The sequence below is a fragment of the Ictidomys tridecemlineatus genome, chromosome 10 (assembly GCF_052094955.1).
Source record: "Ictidomys tridecemlineatus isolate mIctTri1 chromosome 10, mIctTri1.hap1, whole genome shotgun sequence".
In the NCBI taxonomy this organism is placed as follows: Eukaryota; Metazoa; Chordata; class Mammalia; order Rodentia; family Sciuridae; genus Ictidomys; species Ictidomys tridecemlineatus.
The window spans coordinates 106,208,756-106,227,073 of NC_135486.1; the positions used below are offsets into that span (position 1 = coordinate 106,208,756).

The 18,318-nt window shown below is 49.2% G+C and overlaps 1 protein-coding gene and 1 long non-coding RNA gene across 5 annotated transcripts; one reads left to right on the forward strand and one right to left on the reverse strand.

Moving 5' to 3' along the window:
* Window positions 1-7,371: 7,371 nt before the first annotated feature.
* Window positions 7,372-10,138, reverse strand: LOC144367440 (uncharacterized). The gene is made up of 2 exons (XR_013426801.1): window positions 8,954-10,138; window positions 7,372-8,620 (listed from the first exon to the last, which is right to left on the reverse strand). It is a non-coding gene; the product is annotated as an uncharacterized LOC144367440 (long non-coding RNA).
* Window positions 9,917-17,666, forward strand: Znf853 (zinc finger protein 853). Of its 4 annotated transcripts, none has more exons than XM_078023629.1 (3): window positions 9,917-10,058; window positions 11,346-11,463; window positions 13,925-17,666. In XM_078023629.1, the coding sequence occupies exons 2-3, from the start codon at window positions 11,379-11,381 to the stop codon at window positions 16,267-16,269; spliced, it is 2,430 nt and encodes an 809-aa protein (XP_077879755.1). In that variant the 5' UTR covers window positions 9,917-10,058; window positions 11,346-11,378; the 3' UTR covers window positions 16,270-17,666. The 4 variants fall into 4 exon arrangements, with proteins under 4 accessions (XP_077879755.1, XP_077879753.1, XP_077879754.1 ...); XM_078023627.1 differs by lacking the exon at window positions 9,917-10,058 and adding an exon at window positions 10,669-10,809; XM_078023628.1 differs by lacking the exon at window positions 9,917-10,058 and adding an exon at window positions 10,674-10,809 and having other exon boundaries at window positions 11,341-11,463.
* The last annotated feature ends 652 nt before the right edge of the window (window positions 17,667-18,318 follow it).

An 18,318-nucleotide genomic window follows, 5' to 3' on the forward strand; every position in this document is an offset into this window, starting at 1 on the left:
AACAATGATCAGCTCTGGGCCCATTCTTCTTATTTTGCTGTTACCAAGTGTTTCAGGAAAAGGTTGAAAATCATCCCTCAGTCACTTCCCTGTTCCAGACAGTCTGAGTAGTGCAAACCTCACCAAATGTTTCCAGGGGCTAGATGTGCCTTCATTCTTCTTGGATGCAAGATGGTTCTTGCCAAAATAAAAAGGAAAAAAAAATTAAAGCCAGAGTTCCTTTGGTGGCCATCCTGGCAAGGAGTACTTAACCTACTGGAAATGGGGATAGAAGCTGACCGTTCACATGTTGACCAGTTCTTGCTCTCTTCCTTATTAATAATGAAAGCCCTTGCTAAGTGTTTTGCATATATTAAAAATTGATACACTAAACGAAAATTGGTATATGAGAAAATCTGCAATATATTAGTGTATCTCCAGAATGTACAAAGAACTACAAATTAATCAAAAGGCATTTAGAGGGCTGGGGTTGTGGCTCAGTGGTAGAGTGCTTGCCTAGCACGTGTGAGGCCCTGGGTTCGAGCCTCAGTACCACATAAAAATAAGTAAATAGAGATTTAAAAAAAAAAAGGCATTTAGAAAGAAGGAATGAAAGACGTGAACAGAAAATTAGTAGATGAGGAAATTAAAAAGGCCAATAAATAAGAACAGATTATCTATATAAATATAAATGGTAACCAGGAAAATGTAATTACAGTGACATGTCATTTTTTCACTTGCCAACTTTAGCAAAGCAGAAAGTGTAGCTAGAGGTGTGGGGAAACAATTATCACATGGTGGTAGAGTAAATTGGTTTTTCCCATTCTTGAGAAATTAAAAAATAAAATGACCCTATGATTCAGCAATTCCAAAAACAAAGAAGAATGTTCAAGGATGTTTTCTACAGCATGTTTTTTTTTAAAGTAGCAGTTTTATTGAGATATAATTCACATACCCAGTTGACCTGTTTAAAACGTACAGTTCAGTATTTAGTATATTGCAGTTGTGCAACCATTACCACTGGTTATTTCAGAACACTTTGTCATCCCCAGAGGAAACCCCAAACCCTCGAGCATTCACTGCCCATTCCCCCTAGACTTTGGCAAGCACCAATCTACTTTCTGTCTATGGGGTTTGCCTTTTCAGGATATTATAAATGGAATGTTGTATGTAGATAAAAGTGACTTGGAGTCTGAGGCAGGACGATCACAAATTTGACGGCAGTCTGGGCAACCCAAAGGGGTCCCATTGTATGTATATAACACATTTATCTATCAGTTGATTTCTACCTTTTGGTTTTGATGAATATCGGTCTTATGAATAGTTGGGTATAAGTTTTTGTGTGGAGATGTTTTCAGTTCCCTTAGGAAAAAATCTCATATATCTCTCTCTCTCTCTCTCTCTCTCTCTCTCTCTCTCTCTCTCTCTCTCTCTCTCTCTCTCTCTCTCTCGTGCAGTGTTGGGGATTATATCCAGGAGCTTGTGCATGCCAGGCAAGTACTTTACCACTATGCTACCTTCTCAGCCCTTTTTAAATTTTTGAGACAGGACCCCATCGGGTTGCCCAGACTGCCCTCAAATTTGCTATCATCCTGCCTCAGCCTCCCAAGTCACTGGGCTAGCATGCATGTACCACCACACCCAGCACTGGTGGTGCCATGCCACTACCACAAGCCAGTTACCACTGGCTCATGGTGAGACTGGGGGAGAAAAAAGGAGAAAAATGCAGATATTCTTCTCCCACTCATCTGCTCCAAGGACCACTTTCCCCAGAAGCCTGGTTCTATTGTAGTTTTGCTATTTTCCCCTGCTGCTATGCAGTTCTTGGTTTCAGCCACCCAGGCCAAGGCCAATAGACCAAGAAAAAGACCAACAGCCAGGAGATGGGTCTGCCATCAGGCTTTCTTTATGTTTTGGCTTTTTCTTCCAATCTGCCATTATTACTTATTTTTCAGGCATTTACTCCCCACCCCCAGTACTGCCCAGGGGCACTCGGTCACTAAGCTACACTACCAGCCCTTTTTATTTTTAATTTGGAGACAGAGTCTCATTAAGTTGCTGAACTGGCCTTGAACTTGTGATCCTCCTGCCTCATCGAATATACTGTTGTTCTATTTGTTTTAATTCCAAGTATCTGGAATTACAGGCATGACCCATTCTGCCCAGCATTTCAGGCATTTACTTTTTGTGTATTCAAAGTTTTCAGTTATAATTAGCAGGAGAGGAAAGTGAGTCCCCTCTTACCTCCTCTGAAAACCTCCTGTAGATGTGATTTACTTTTTCCTTGGGCCTGGGGATTGTCTGAGAGACACCGTCAGTTACAGATCCTTGTGCACAAGGCTTGGGATTTTTTTTGTGTGTGTGTGTGATACCATCTCATAAAATCAAAGCTGATTGCTAATTAATTTCATTTCTGGTATCACAATGAGAAAGTCAAGGTAGCCTAATTTCTGCAGCTCAGACTCCTTGAGCCCTGAATGCCTCTATCTCAACAGCATGTATTGACTGCTCAGCTTAGTGTGGCTAACTAGCTGCCTCCCCTTTCCCAAGTTCTGGTGGCCTTGGCCCAAGAGCTGGATGAGGAATCCCTTGCTGGGGAAGTGTCTACAGTGGATCCCGAGATCCCTTCAATATCACAGGGCTGTGGCAGACAGCCCTCAGGTCTTGGCTTTCTTATATACTGCCTTAGAGTGACAGCTTGCCTTCCCAGGGTACCAAGTTTAATGATAGACACAGACATATAAAGTCCCTCTCTGCCCCTTGTCCTAGCTAATGACAACTTTGAAGAACCATCCTGGCCTCTGTGGTCCTTATGGGGTCAGTCAGGCCCTTTACCGTGGCTGCATCACTGTCCAAAGCCCCCCTCTCTCCAGTGCTCCTTCTATCTTTCCCTTCCAGTTCATAAATGCTGGTTTTAAGGCCTCTCCATCATAAGTTTCCTGCATGCTAACCTCCATCCTAAAATCAGCTTTCCAGGGAACAAACCTGCAACAGCCATTCTTCACCAACAGGTATCCCCAAACTTCATGAAGTGTTTTCTTTGGGGGATGCCCCTGGTTTTATGAACAAGAGCCAGTAAGCACCATGGATCAGGCCATCCTTGAGAACTGATTTCCTTCCCACCCATATGATGCCTACCATCTTCTGTCTCCCACTCTACTCCTGGAGGTTTAGTGCTATCTCCTGGCTTCAGCCAGCAGGGCATCCTTCCATCCTAACTCAGACTAAGAAGTGCATTTCAATGACCTGCAGGCCACCACACCTGGAATAAGGTTCTCTCTGTGATCCTGATGTCTCCATTACTAAGCTGTTTGCCAAATCAGGGGGCAAGTCCTCAGCCCTTATGGGGGAAATAGTTGAAGAGGGACATGGGGTGTGGCAGATGCCTTTGATTCATCCAGTCCAGCATTCCAGTCCCAAGTCTCTGGATTCTTCCTTAATCTCAAACCAACAGTGTGTTCCAGGCACAGACCCATATTTGGTTCAGGTTGGCATTCGCTCCCTGAAAAATGCTGGCACCATGCCCTGCAGGCAAGCGGGTACAAAATACAGACTCCCGATAACACATGGTCCTTGCAGTCAGCTTGACCCAACTTATACTCTGCTCCCTGGGCTGTTTCTCCACATTTCTTCAACCAGTCTCAGCTTTTAAGAGCTGTAAGTTGGTATGTTCTTGCCATTTCTTCTGAGTTCTAAGTGTTCCTCTTCTCCTTACCTTGATTCTGAGTTGGCCCTTGGGGCTATGCTGAGGACAAGTTCTGTTCCTTTAGGGAACATCTTGGTGGCAGGAGGGGAACAGTCAGCTCTCCCTTGCAGGGATGTAGGTTTTTGGGCTTCTGGGTATTTCAGAGGAATTGGAAGATGTCTGGTTCCTGGTTCTTATATTTCTTCCAAAGTCACTGTGCCATGGTCAGCATCCCCAACTTTCCTGATTAACACCCCAACACGAATGTGAAGCCTATGTCAGGGCTCTGAATCTATGATGAATCATGCTCTCCCAGCCCCAAACTCAGATTGTTGAAATCCTCACTTCTTAGTACCTTATTTGTAAATAGAGTCATTGCACATGCAATTACTTGGGTCCAGATGAAGCCTTTATGGTGAGGTCTAATCCAATATGACTAGGGGAAATTTGGACACACACATAATGGGTGAAGATGAAGGCAGAGACTGGAGCAACGCCTGCATAAGTCAAGTGATGACAAAAATCACCAGAAACTAGAGGGAAGCATAGAACTCTCTTGCAGCCCTCAATGGAACCAGCCCTGATGAAACCTTGATTTTATACTTCTAGCCTCAGAACTATGAGACAATAAATTCTATAGTTTAAGCCACCCAGTTTGTGATACCGTCTTAAGGGAGTGTTTGAAAATAGAGTCCTGTGGAGCTCCCTTCCAGTGACCCAGGATTTGACTTTAGACCTAGGTTTTTCACATGTGTTGGCCTGAGGCTGCAAGGACTTCAAAGTGCTCTCACAGCAGCTGAACTCAGTGGTGCATGCCTCTGATCCCAGACACTTCAGGAAGCTGAGGTAAGTTTGAGGCCAGCCTGGGCAGCTTAGTGAGACCCTATCTCAAAGTCAAACCTTTTTAAAAAAGGCTGGGGAGTCAGCTCGGTGGCAGAGTGCTTTCACCTATGTAAAGCCCTGGGTACCATGTGCAGGGGGAAAACTCTCAGAGGAACCAAGGAAGGACCCAGCTCATTATGGACAAAAGAACACTGAGTTTGTGTGTGTGTGTGTGAGGGCACTAACACCATCATATGGAACCACCCTACACTTATACCTTATGGCCTTTGAATTGACCCAGAGCTTCAACACAGAGGACATGTAGCCTCAGATGATCCTAATTGATACCTTAATTGATTGTTTAATGGAACACCTTTCCCCATTCTAGAATGTGCATGGAGAGCTCCTTACCTCTCCCCCATGTTGACTCAATAACCAGCACCAAATATCCCACATTTTCCTGGAAGGACTATGCCTAGATGCCCCTTCAAGGACCAGTTTCTGCATGTGTTAGAATTCTCTGAAAGCAACAGAAACAAGTCTTGAGTGAATTAGGCAAGGAAAATAAGTCTTCTGGAAAGGTGCAAGGGCAGTTCACAGTAAGCGGGGGAACCTGCAGAACACTGGTCTTTTCAGCACTGGGGACCCAAAGGTCTGTCTCCTTAAGGTGCCTCCACTGGGTAGTTCAACCCAGCAACTTTTGGTCTGACATATCTCTGCTCCAGATTCGTAGTGGTGGGAGAGGGTGGTCTGCTTAGTGTGGGCCAGATGTCCCACCTCTGTGGACTGCGGGTAGGAGATGGCTCTTGTGATGAGTAGTTTTTGCTATATTAGTAGATGTAACATGACAATTTGATTTCACCGATTAATTTATTCAACAAACACTCGTTGGGTACTCCTTGACTTGTGTATCTGGTATCTTGTGAGGGAGACAGACTCTAATCAGATTGCAAAATTAGAATCATGAAATGTGTATTAGTTCATTGTGGCTGCTACCAAAACCAAAAAATGCCAGAAATTGGACAGCTTAAACAAACAATAGAAATTTATTTCTCATGGTTCTGGAGGCTGGGGAGTCCAAGATCAAGGTGTGTAGATTGAGTCTGGTGAAGGCCCACTTCCAGATTCATAGACTACTATCCTCTTACTGTGTCCCCACAAGGTGGAAAGAGACTGAGGGCCCTTCTGGGCCTCTGTTACAAGGGCACTAATCCCATTTGAGAGGGTTCTGCTCCCATGAGCTAATCACCTCCCAAAGGATCCAACTTTTAATGCCATCACCATGGAAGTTAGAATTTCAACACACAAATTTGGAGGAATACAAAATTCAATCTGTAGCAAAGTGCTGCAGGTACATGGTGCTCCAAGAACAGAAACCGGGGAGTTGTCTGAGGAATCAAACCCAAAATTTGTGCACTGGGTCACCACCAGGGCATGATTTGATATACATACTAGATAGGAGAGCCAGTGCTGCTCAGTACTGTCTGTCACTCTCCCCAGAGCATATTACAAACCTGTGTCACCTCCAGTAAGCCTCCCACAGCCCCATAGCCACAGTCCAGGTGCAGATCTGAGTCTGTTGCATTCCACTTCCCCTCAGGGTCTTCCTCTTGGCCCACTGGTTTTCCTTCTCTCATTTAAAGAACAGGAGTCAAATGGCACACAATACCCCCTTTAGCAATGCTGGAAGCTAAAATCAAGCCATGCAAGTGCCAATAATCTGTGCCCAGTCAAGTGGGAGAGTATAGACTTTTCAGACAGTGTTCTTCAGAGAATTGGCTCACACAATGGTGGAGACTGAGAAATACCAAGATCTGCGGTTGGTAAGTGGAGACCCAGAAGAGCCAGTGTCTAGTTATAGTTCAAGTGTGAGGGCTGAGAACCTGCAGAGTCAAAACTCTAGTGTGAAAGATGGCAAATTCAAGGACCAAGAAAAAACAAAAAAGTTTCAGTTCATGAAAGACTATGTTTCAGCTTGGTCAGCAGGAGAGGTTCTTCCTCTGCCTGTTTGTTCCATTCAGGTCTTCAGTTGATTGGTGAGGCCCACTCACATTAGGGGAAACAATCCATTTTACTCAATCTTCTGATTAAATTGTTAATCTAATCCAGAAACCCTCTCAAAGTCACTCCTAGAATAATGTTTGGCCAGATGTCTGGGCACCCCATGGCCCAATCCAGTTGATACATAAAATTAATCATCACATGGTTCCTAAAACCAGATTCGTTTTCTTAATAAGAGCACTAAAGAAGTCAGCTACTTAGAGGGCTGAGGCAGGAAGATTGATGGGTTCAACCCCAGCCGGCCACACAGCAAGACCCCATCAGAAGAAGGAAGAGTAGGAAGAAAAGAAGGAGTAGTAGGAGGAAAAGGAGGAGGAGAAGGAGGAAAAGGAGGAGGAGAAGGAGGAAAATCTACTTCCCAATAGATAACCAGTGGTAGCTCCAGCATTATTCTCAGCAGCTTAGCCCCCAAATGTCCACATTTCCAAATGGGCCGCCAATGGCCCTACTCTACAGACTCATTGAATGTGCCAGTTATTTATCCATTGCCTCTTGATTTGGCTTCCTGCTCTCCTCAATATGGCAGGAGACTGGAAGACTGCAAACTACATTTCCAGGACTCCCTGGCTAGCTGACTCCTGGCTAGATTCTGAGAGATCAGAAGTCTGGTTGGGACTTAGGACAATTCTTGCTTCTGGTGGCACCTTCAGTGATGGCTGGTGAGTGTGGGCTTCTAGGTTCTTGCTTCATTTTCCCATTTCCAACCATGCTGCCGCCGCTCCCAACATACAGCAATTTCTTGAATAGCTCTGTGACTCCCTACAGTATCACTTTTCCTCTTTGCTCCTCTTGTCCTAGGGATACTAATTTCCAGTATTCTCATCTTCCCCTTGGTAGTACTGCAACCCTTTTAACATATTTTTAGCCATCTGTGTTCAGTGTTCTGTGTAATTATTTAAGAGTTCTTCTGTTTTCTAGGCTCAGCCAGACTGAGGTTCCACTACCTGGTGGCTCTAGGTAGAAGATTCCAACAAGCCTGCTATTACTTTAGACACCAGTTGCAAGTGCCCAGTCCACTCTTAACCATCTGGCTGCATATTTGGAAGTTCCCATGACCAACTCAGGTTTAATAATTCACTAGAGCAACACACAGAACTCAGAAAAGCACAATGTTATGATTATAGTTTTACTTTAAAGAATATAAACCAGTACCAGCCATGGTCTATGAGGTGACCTATAAGGCAAGGTCTGGAAGGGACCTGAATATAGTGCTTCCATATTCTCACCCTCTGGCACATTGCTGTTGACCACCAGCCAGGAATCTTGACCTCCAGAATTTTGTTTTGTTTTGTTTTGTTTGTGTGGGTGGGAGATTTCATTATCTAGGCATATGCATTGAATCATTGGCCACATGATTAAAGTAAAATGTCAGTCCCAATTTCTCACCAGGGGTCAGGTTGATATCACACAGCTCAACACCTCAACCTCTAACATGAAAGACAGAGTGTCTTTCTGGTGTGATTGATCCTGAAGTTACCTAAAGGCCTGCTAGGGGTCGCCTCTTTGGCATAAAGCTCATCCCCAAGAACAGAGGGTAACGACAAACAAATTCTTTATTATACAACAGCAGGAGGAGAGGGAAAGTGTGCCCATGGATATGTGGTTTAGATTTGTCTTCAGCTTCTAATGGATACTGTCTAAGATGGAAAAAAATCAAGTAATAACATTATAAGCATGTTATTTAAAAACACGGCAGAAGCACAGGAAAAATGGAAATGGAAGCAGAAGGGAGGAGAGGTTTATGTTGCTGTTGCTAAAAGCCTTATAGAATTGTTGGACTTATTCAACTAGGTATGTATATCACCTTTGATAAAAAGTAAAGAAACAAAAAAGAAGAAAAATGTGGCTGTTGGGTCAGGTGCTCAGGAATGGACAGGAGAAATACTCACAGAGAGAAAATGGTTGTTGCTTCCTTCTGACCCCCTTACTGCATGTTATAATTATGCAGAGGTGAACATGAACCTTCAGAAGGACGCAGTCCACAGAGAAGGGGTAGACCAACCAAGAGGAGGAGAGAACCAGGTGTTTTTCTTTCAGCAGTCCAGTAGAAGGTCAGTGTAGCCTAGAGGAACTCTAGACAGGAGAAGATGAGGGATTTAGACATGGAGGTTACAGGGAGGTGTCTGGGTGGAGTGATGGGGCAGAGGAGAAGGAGGAATGGTCAGAGAAGAGATAGGTGGGGTTTCATGATTGAAGATGGGAGAGCCCTGACGATGTGAAAATGCTATTGGAAAGAATCCAGCAGAGGGAGAGGCTTAAAGATAGGAGGAGTGGGGTGGTCCTGGGGAATCTGCAGTCTCCTAGGCAGAGGAGGAAGCAGATAGCTCTGCCTTCCCTCACCCTGGACCCTCCCAGGGGAGGGAAGTGTGCAACCACCCTTTATCCACATCCTCCTTGTTGACTCACTTGTGCTTGCACCTCTGGCTGACAGGTATTACCCTGTCTCAAATTATCTAGTTGCACGAGGTCCCCATAAGGCAAGTTATTGTGCCTTGGAAGCCAGGTTCTTATTGCTGCACTTGTTCCCCCAATGAATCCAATGTGAGCCTCTGTCCTCTGGAGCTGTGAGCACAAGGTTTTCAGGCAAGAGCCACTGGACAAACCCCAAACTCCCATGCCTGTGGGTACCGGGAAGAATCCACATGTGCAATAGTGTTGTAAGTAGGGAGCCAGGAAGGTAGGCAGGACTATGACTCCAAGACAGCCCTTGACTCTCCAGTGAGGCATTCCCACTCCACTCCAGGAAAGGCTTTCCGTTACCAGCTCTTTGGGTTCTTCTAGAGAATGTGAGCAGCACAATCTTCAAGTGAATTCTCTAGATTGGAGAGGTCTGTGTTCTGAGGACAGGAAAATAAAGTGAGGGGATATGGAGATGATCAGGTCAGGACTCCCTGTGAGGAGACCCATAACCCACAGAGGAAGCAGCCTGGCATGACAGAAAAGAAAAAGAAGCCACAAAGATCATGACCCAACACAGCTGGGGAGAAGCGCCTGGAGGAGGGCAGAGGGTGGGAGAGGCATGAGGGCCTGACTACAGGGATCTTGTGACTAGAGAAAGGGAGCAAAGACACAGAGAAGGATGAGCCAGCTCTGCTAGTTCAAAGGGTGGTCCTGATGGTCCATTGGGTCCATTTGTATTACAGCTGTTTATCTGCCTGCCTGTCCTAGCCAAATCAGGGTCCAGGAGAAGGGGTCCAAAGTGTGAACCTGGTCTGCCTCTCCGGGGACCTACCGGGGCCAGGATGGGACCTCCTCATTAACTGAGTTCTTCTAATTAAGTGCTAATTAGCCATGATTTGTACCCTTGCCAGGGGTGTCCTGAGGCCACGCCTGCCCTTCAGTGGGTAGCAGGGGCCTGGCTGGGAGCCCCCTTTCCCCGCATCCATGCAGCTACAGTGGCCAACGGTGGAGCGCGGATACGCGCACCAGGGATGCTGCACAGCGCGCGCTGCGCTCGGCACCAGGCGGCCCGGGACGCACACAGGGCCGCGCATCTTATCCCCCCGCCCGGGTGAGTGGCCGGGCCGGGAAGGGTTAAGCCCACCGAGCTGGTGGCGGCCTAGAGCGGCGGCGGCAGCGGCGGCGGCGGCTGCGGGGGCCGGGGCGCGGGGGCGCAGCGGGCGGCAGGGGCGGGGGACAGGATGCGGATGCCGGGGGGACTTCCTGTGCCGGCCCCCGCGCCCCCGCCCCGGCCCGGCCAGCTGCCCGCACGGACGCACGCACTGGCGGGCGGGCGAGCGAACGGGGACCCGGCCCGGCCGTGGCGCCCGCCCCCCGCCCCGGCCAGCGCGGCCCGGTCCAGGCCGCCCTCGGGCTCTGGGCACCTGTGGCCGGCGGCCGTCCAGGACCTGTGTCGCCCGTCCCCAGCCAACCCAAGACCCCGCCACCCTGCAGCGCCAACCTAGGGCTTTGGCCCCGGCCCTGCTGCGCGCGATGGTCCCGCAGGGCCAGCCTTGAGTCCCGCGCGGAATTCGGGGCTCTGCCTCCTGTCCTCGCCCCCGCCCGAGAGTCTCCACTAACTTCTGCCCGGGAACTCCACTCTGCCCCTTGTCTTGGCCCAGGGCGACCTGGGCATCTCTGACAGCGCAAACCCTGCCGAGTGCCCAGAAAGGCCCCGGGGTGGCTGGCGCCTCCCAGGCTCTTTCTGGATGGAGGCGCCTCCGGAAGGAGCCGGCTGAATGCTGTGGCCTTCACCTTGCAGCCTCTGCTGACCACACCTCCCCTAGTGCAGAGGCTGCAGCCAGCAGGAAATGCTGTACCAGGTGAGGCCCAGGGGAATTCATGCTGGGTGCCCAGACGCCCTTCTTAGGAGGGTTGGGCTGACTTTGACAGGCCAGAGGGAGCTGGAGGCAATCTGGGTGGGGAAGGGAGGCCTGGATGTGGGGCCACCTCTGCAAGGAGGCCACCTCTGAGGAGCACAGACAGGCAGGCCGCCCTGCCATGGCTTACAGTGCTCTGGACACCTGCCTTTCCAGAGAGCTGGTGAGCTCCCAGAGCAGTCTGTGACACTGGAGTCCCTGGAGACCAACAGGCCCATGTTTGAAGCGGGTCAGGGAACGTGACTTAGATGGTCCAAGACGACCCCTAATGCTTCTTCTGTGGCTCTAGCTCCCAGCCTTTGTGAGTGGCTAATCCCCACAGTTGTGTCTCAATTAGGAGCAGCCTGATCAGGTGAAGATGGAATCCTGTGAATAATAGTCAGAAGAAGCTGGCCTGCCAGCTGTTCTGCACAGCAACAGGGACCAGGAGCTGCAACCACCTCCTATCTGAACAGCTTCTTTCCTTCTTCTCAGCACAGCCGGCTCCTGGGGACCCCGGTGTGACCACCAGGATGGAGGTGGGGCCAACCACAGAGACCTTTGTGTTGGAGCTGCGCTGTCTTGAGGATGGGGGTCCAGGGCCTGCTGCCCTCTCAGGTGAGTGCTGGAGGCAGAGGCCCCTAGCAGGGACCTTCTGACAGAGCCCCAGGTAAGCTGGTACAGAGATGCCCCAGGTATGCAGGTGCAGAGATGCCCAAGTGTGCCGGTACAGAGATGCCCCAGGGCAGCCATCCCCCTGCACTGCTTCACACCTGCTAGCTTCCATGCCTTGAATAACAACTGCAGGTTTGTCCTGGAATTTTCTTGGGCATCTCTATCAGGCTGCTCTTTTGTTATCGAGGGGTATCCTGGAAGTACTGATGGCCTCTGCCCTGACCCCCACTTATATGCTGGCCTGACTCTGCTGCTCAGTTGCCCCAGCAGCCCAGTGACCTCCACTGTCCTGCTGTGTGTGGGGCCACCCTGCACCCTGCTCTGGTTCCCAAAAGGAGTTGAGGAGCAGAAAGCCATTCCTCCTCTGCAGCTTGTGCCTCAGATGCTCGCTCCCTTCCCTGAGGTTTCTCTCCTTGTCCACTTCTCCTGACCTCTACTTCCCTATGTTTTTCTCTACCTGATGCTCAGAGGCAAAAATGTGGCTTCACCAAATCTTCCAAGAGCTCTCCCTCTGGGACCCATCTGGGTGAGCCTTCTATGGTGGCCATACTCATGAGACCCTGTTGGGTGCTTTAAGGAGCTGAGTAGGGCCTGGGACAATGGGGACAAGTACACTAAACAGGGACTCTTCTGACTTATACATTGAACTGACAAAAAATCTTATGAGGTTATACATGTCGGGCAACATGTAACTACATATTTACTAAAGTGTCTCTATTAAAGGTGAAAAAAATACTGCCCTAGGAAGTCACAGTGGCTAAGTAGCTAAGCTAGAAAGGAGGAGAGTCACACAGAGGTGTGATCTGTGGCTTCCAGAGGAGGTGGGAGAAGGGGGTGTCTAAGAGACTTCAGTCCTGCTATAGGGACAGGTTTTCATGGCTGTCTTCATCCATCATCAGAGAACCCCCAATTGGTGTGAGTGTCTAAGGAAAAGGCTGTCATTGACCTATTATACTAAGCAAGGGTTGTTAGAAATATTTTTCTAAAAGGAATTATATATATGCAAATATCCTCTGTTTTTATTAAATGTAAAATATGTAAATATCCTATGTTTTTATTAAATCAGTATATTCCTGGAAAAGTGGCCAGAAAGTAAAATTTATTTATTTATTTAAGTTGTAGATGGATGATAAATAAATAAATAAATAAATAAATAAATAAATAAATTATTTTTATGTGGTACTGAGGATTGAACTCAGGGTCTCACGCATGCAAGGCAAGGGCTCTGCCCCTGAGCTACAACCCCAGCCCTCAGAAAGTAAAATTTTATCAATCAAACCATTGCTTTCCATTTCATGATTGAAAATATGATGCTGTAGGAAGAACACGTGTTGAAATCAGTCTGAGGTGGAGAAAGCTCCTTGACTCACACTTATAAAGAAGAATTAGGATTTTCTGATAGCACAACAGTAATATTCAGAATGAGAAGCTGAATGTGGACATTGTGCTTAAGGCAGAACATAGCCAGTGTGGCTCCTGTATGTGCAAGATTTCCTCTGCGCCTCGCACAACACTGGGGCTCTACATTTATCCCAGTTCTCACTGTGTCTCTGAGGGTATATCTCTTTTTGCAAAAGGAGAAACTGAGGTTCCCAGCAGTTAACTAATTGGCCAGCCTCTGTGTTGACTTGGGGCTCTTAGTTCTTTCCATTCCTTTCTATTTGGTCTTTAGGTGCTTCAAATGGAGCTAGTTGTATCCTGAGTATTTCCGAACTGTTGTTACTCAATAGAGTAATTCCTAACCTGTCGGGAGAGGTAATTTTCAAGCACCTGCTGGGTTCTGGGGAACATGCAGGGCCTTTGAGTCTGTAGGAAGTTGAACAGTTGAATTGGAAGAATTAGGTTCTCAAACGAGGACTTCCCACCTGAAACCTGAAAGTCTCTCTGATACTTTGGTGATTTCTAGAAACTACTTGTGGTAGTCCTTCTAGGCAGCTTTACAGAAATGTTTTATTATTTACAGAGAAGGCAAGTTTCATTTATTTAAGATGTGACTGTCACTGAGGTCAGAGTTGAGCATGAGCTGGGCTGTTGGAATGGCTGCTGGGATTTCCACTGGACAGTGAAGTGCAAGGGACTCCTGAGGGAATGAGGTTGGGAGCCCCAGGCACCCATGCTAATATTGGTGCCAAGATCTAACCATGGAGCTTGTGTGAAGGGAGGCCCAGAGGAGGGATGGGGGGGGTCTAGAGTATAGTGACCAATGGTCACTTGGACATCCCCCACCCCTGGCATTTCAGTTTCTGTCATGCTGCTATTATTAATTGATCTAACATTTTTGGGTCCCTGCTGAGAACTTGTTAGTGTGTCCTTGAGTGACTGTATATGGGCAGGTCCTAGAGGGCTAGACTAGAGAGCTTCCTATAGATCCTTCTCTCCTAGCTTCCTGCCATTTCCACTACAGGTGGCAGCGGTGGGAGTGAGAGTCAGGAGGAGGAAGAGGCTCAGGAGGGGCGCAGTGGCCCACAACAACCATCAGTGTCAGCCCCAATAGGGGCCAGTAACATTGCTGAAGAAGCCCAGCCGGGACAACAAGAGCTGCTACTGCAACAGCTAGAGCAGCAGCCAGAGCTGCAAGAACAGCCCCAGCAGGAGCAGCCTCAACAGCAGCAACCACAGAAGCAACTATTAGAACATCAGCCAGAAATGCAACAGCAGCAGCAACAGCAACAGCAGGATGGGCAACAGCATCTGCCTCAACTACAGCTGGAGCTACAGGAAAACCACCAATCTGTGCAACACCAAGAACTGAAACCACAAGTGCAGGTAATACAACAACAGGGACAGGTACCAGAGCAAGTGCAAGAGCAACAGTTACAGCAGCAGGAACAGTTACAGCAGGAAGTGCAAAAGCAACAACTTTTGCAGCAGCAGCAGGAACAGTTACAGCAACAAGTACAAGAACAGCAGCTGTTACAACAGCAACAGGCACTGTTACAGGAACAGCATGTGCAAGAGCAACTATTGTTACAGCAGCAACAGGCACAGTTACAGCAGCAAGTACAAGAGCAACAGCTCTTACAGCAGCAACAGGAACAGTTACAGCAGCAAGTACAAGAGCAACAGCTCTTACAGCAGCAACAGGAACAGTTACAGCAGCAAGTGCAAGAGCAACAGCTGTTACCGCAGCAACAGGAACAGTTACAGCAGCAAGTGCAAGAGCAACAACAGTTACAGCAGCAACAGGCACAGTTACAGCAGCAAGTGCAAGAGCAACAGCTCTTACAGCAGCAACAGGCACAGTTACAGCAGCAAGTGCAAGAACAACAGCTTTTGCAGCAGCAACAGGCACAGTTACAGCAGCAAGTGCAAGAGCAACAGCTGTTACAGCAGCAACAGGCACAGTTACAGCAGCAGCAAGTACAAGAGCAACAACAGTTACAGCAGCAGCAACTGCTACAACAGCAGCAACTGTTACAACAGCAGGAACAATTACAGCAGCAACAGTTCCAACAGCATCAGGAACAGCTACAGCAGCAGCAACTACTGTTGCTACAGCAGCAGGAACAGTTACAACAACAGTTGTTGCAGCACCAACAACAGGCACAGTTACAGCAGCAGCTCCTGCAGCAGCAGCAGGCACAGATACAGCAGCAGCTATTGCTGCAGCAGCAGGAGCAGTTACAGCAGCAGCAACAGCAACAGCTATTGCAACAGCATCAGGAACAGCTACAGCAGCAGCAGCCTCCTCCACTGGAGCCAGAGGAGGAGGAAGAGGTGGAACTGGAGCTCATGCCAGTGGACCTGGGGTCAGAGCAGGAGCTGGAGCAGCAGCGGCAGGAGCTAGAGCGGCAGCAGGAACTGGAGCGTCAGGAGGAGCAGCGGCAGCTGCAACTCAAACTGCAGGAGCAGTTGCAGCAGCTGGAGCAACAGTTGGAGCAGCAGCAGTTAGAGCAGGAGCAGCTGGAGCAGCAGGAGGTGCAGCTGGAGCTCACTCCCGTGGAGCTGGGTACTCAGCAGCAGGAGGTGCAACTGGAGCTGACCCCTGTGCAGCCTGAACTGCAGCTGGAGCTGGTTCCCGCTGCAGGGAGCAGCACGGCGACTGTCCCAGGGGCTCCAGCGGCTGTTGTGGTGGCCCCCCCAGGCTACGTGGTGCTGCAAGAGCTCATGGTGCTGCCCGCAGTGGCCACGTCAACAGTGGTGGCCATCCCGGGCCCAGCGGGCAGCGCCGCGCTCACTCCAGCACGGCAGCGGCGGCGGCGGCGCGCACGAGACCGGCCGACCATCTGCGGAGAGTGCGGCAAGGGCTTCAGCCGCAGCACGGACCTTGTGAGGCACCAGGCCACGCACACTGGCGAGCGGCCGCACCGCTGTGGTGAGTGCGGCAAGGGCTTCTCGCAGCACTCCAACCTGGTGACACACCAGCGCATCCACACGGGTGAGAAGCCCTACGCCTGCTCGTATTGCTCCAAGCGCTTCAGCGAGAGCTCAGCTCTTGTGCAGCACCAGCGCACGCACACTGGCGAGAGGCCCTACGCCTGTGGCGACTGCGGCAAGCGCTTCAGTGTCTCCTCCAATCTGCTGCGTCACCGGCGCACACACTCGGGCGAGCGGCCCTACGTGTGCGAGGACTGTGGCGAGCGCTTCCGCCACAAGGTGCAGATTCGCCGCCACGAGCGCCAGCTGCATGGAGCTGGCCGCTCGCGTGGCCTTGGCCTGCTGCGGGCCTCGAGGCCGGCGCCGTCTACTGGCCCATCGCGCGCCCAGCAGGCCTCCGGGGCCACAGCATCCACCAACAAGGCTTCATGATGCGGGTGCGCATCTCTGCAACAGAAGGCAGAGGGCCAGGAGCAGGAAGGGGTCAGCCTGGAAGCACGGGGCATCCAGGGCGGGGAGGGTGCTCTTTCAAGCACCCTCCACATGAGTGGAGGGTGAGAAGCCCCACATGGAGTGGGATGGACACCTCGACCCCAGTTCGTGGTCATGACCCCAGTACAACATCTCCCGGATCATCCTGGAATATCCTTGGGAACGAAAAGACTACCATCATCCCCCATATTCCCTGAGAAGTGCCAGGTTCACAGATCCACCCCCAGAAATCATCCACAAGAGAATAGCCACTGTGGCTAAAACAGCATCTGGGGAAACCCATGAGCGAGAGGGCTGCCAAAAATTTTCCCAAGAAAATTGAACTTAGTAGAAACAAGAACCGCCTGAGAATACTCCCCAGGACAATTGAGGATGTTTGACGTGGACCAAACACTCACCAGGGAATAAAATAAATCTGGTGAGGCACACACGGAAAATAATGGATCCTGGTGAAAATTATTTAAAGGAGGAAAAAAACAGGGAAAAAATAAACTTACCTGCACTATGTAGGAAACTGATTAAGGCATTGAATTGTCCTCAGTGGCATTTGCCTTGAAAATACTTGCCAGTATGAAAATCTATTGAGCTGAATACAATTCTGATGAAAATACCTGTTTTCATAAACACAGGGTCACAGTGTCTATGGGGTCAATGTGCAAATAAGTGCCAGGAAGTCTTGCTCTGGGTGGAAGGTAAAACCTTTCCTCCCTGGGGAACCCAGAATTGGAGCAGGTGTTAGAGGCAGGTTCTAGGCCTCTGCTGCAATGTTCTCAATCCACCGGAGGCCCCCTTTAATATTCCCTGGAATAGAGAAGCCTGTAGCTGAAACAGAGCGCATTCTGGGAGGGCTCTCCAAGGTCTGGAAGAATCCTCCCCAGGAAAGATCTCCAAGATAGCCCCACCCAGCCAAGCTGCTCAGATGCTGCCCAGAGGTTGACTCCTTGAGACCTGGGAGCAGAGATCTCTTGGATCAGGATAAGGGGAGGGGCACCTGAACAGACCTTGCCTTCTGGCCCCAGGATGTGTGAAGAATGTTGGGGACAAAGATTAGGAAGAACAGAAAGGTTATTTACCATGTTTACCAAATCGTCCAGGGCAGGGGCTGTATGAGCAGTAGCAATTGCTGATTCCTCATGGGAAGGTGAGCTGGTGGAGGATGTCACTGGCCACCTCTGGGCTTGAGGCTCTTCCTGGCCAACCTGACTTCCCACGTGGCTGCTTAGTTCCTGCCCCTCTCTCCCCTCCCTGCTTCTCCTTTACTAACACAGCCTGCCACATTTTACACATGTGTTGGTAAGTGAGAAACAAAACATAAAAAATAAAGTGAAGAAACACAGTGTCCTGTCTTTGTGATTTCACCTCTGGATTTTGTGTCTCCCCTCAGGTCTTCATTTCTAAGGAAAAATTGCCTGGGTATTCTAGAGCAGGAACTTAGTATTCATTCTCTTTGCCTAGTACTCCCCCAGTCCCTTCCTTCCACCTGTGTCCCTTGGCCAGAGAATGGGCCTATTCAGTAAAACCCTCATTGGAAGAGCCAGTTTCAGCATTTTGTAAGGACAAGCTTTATATCGATTCAGTCCAGTTGCCGTGTGGAGTGCTGGGATGATGGTGAGAGCTCACTATTGGATGGCCACTTGGAGAGGGGTCATGAGACTGGGGGTCCCCTCTCAGTCCTGAGAGTCTTTAATTCTAAGACTTAACCAGTCAGATGCTCTCAGAGTTTTTGGTCATTCTTGTGTCTCACTGGCTCCCCGCTTTTATCTCCAACGGTACACATCCTCAACTCTTTTTTTGGGAAGATGACCTTTGGGCTTCTGGAATCCCTTGATTCTATCTATATAGAAAAGCTAGCTATCCCTTTGAATTGCCTTCTCTTTGGGGGCCCTTAGCCCATTAAGATGGTATGGGGGGATAAGCCAAGCTCTTCTGCTTCTGGTCAGGATGGCAGGGAGGAGTGACTCACATGAAGTTTGCCAGCAGGATCTGATC

Excerpts from the sequence above, each read along its gene's own strand:
- Znf853 (XM_078023627.1), top strand. Across the intron at positions 11,464-13,924 it reads AGGGCCTGCTGCCCTCTCAG|GTGGCAGCGGTGGGAGTGAG; the intron begins GTGAGTGCTGGA and ends TTTCCACTACAG.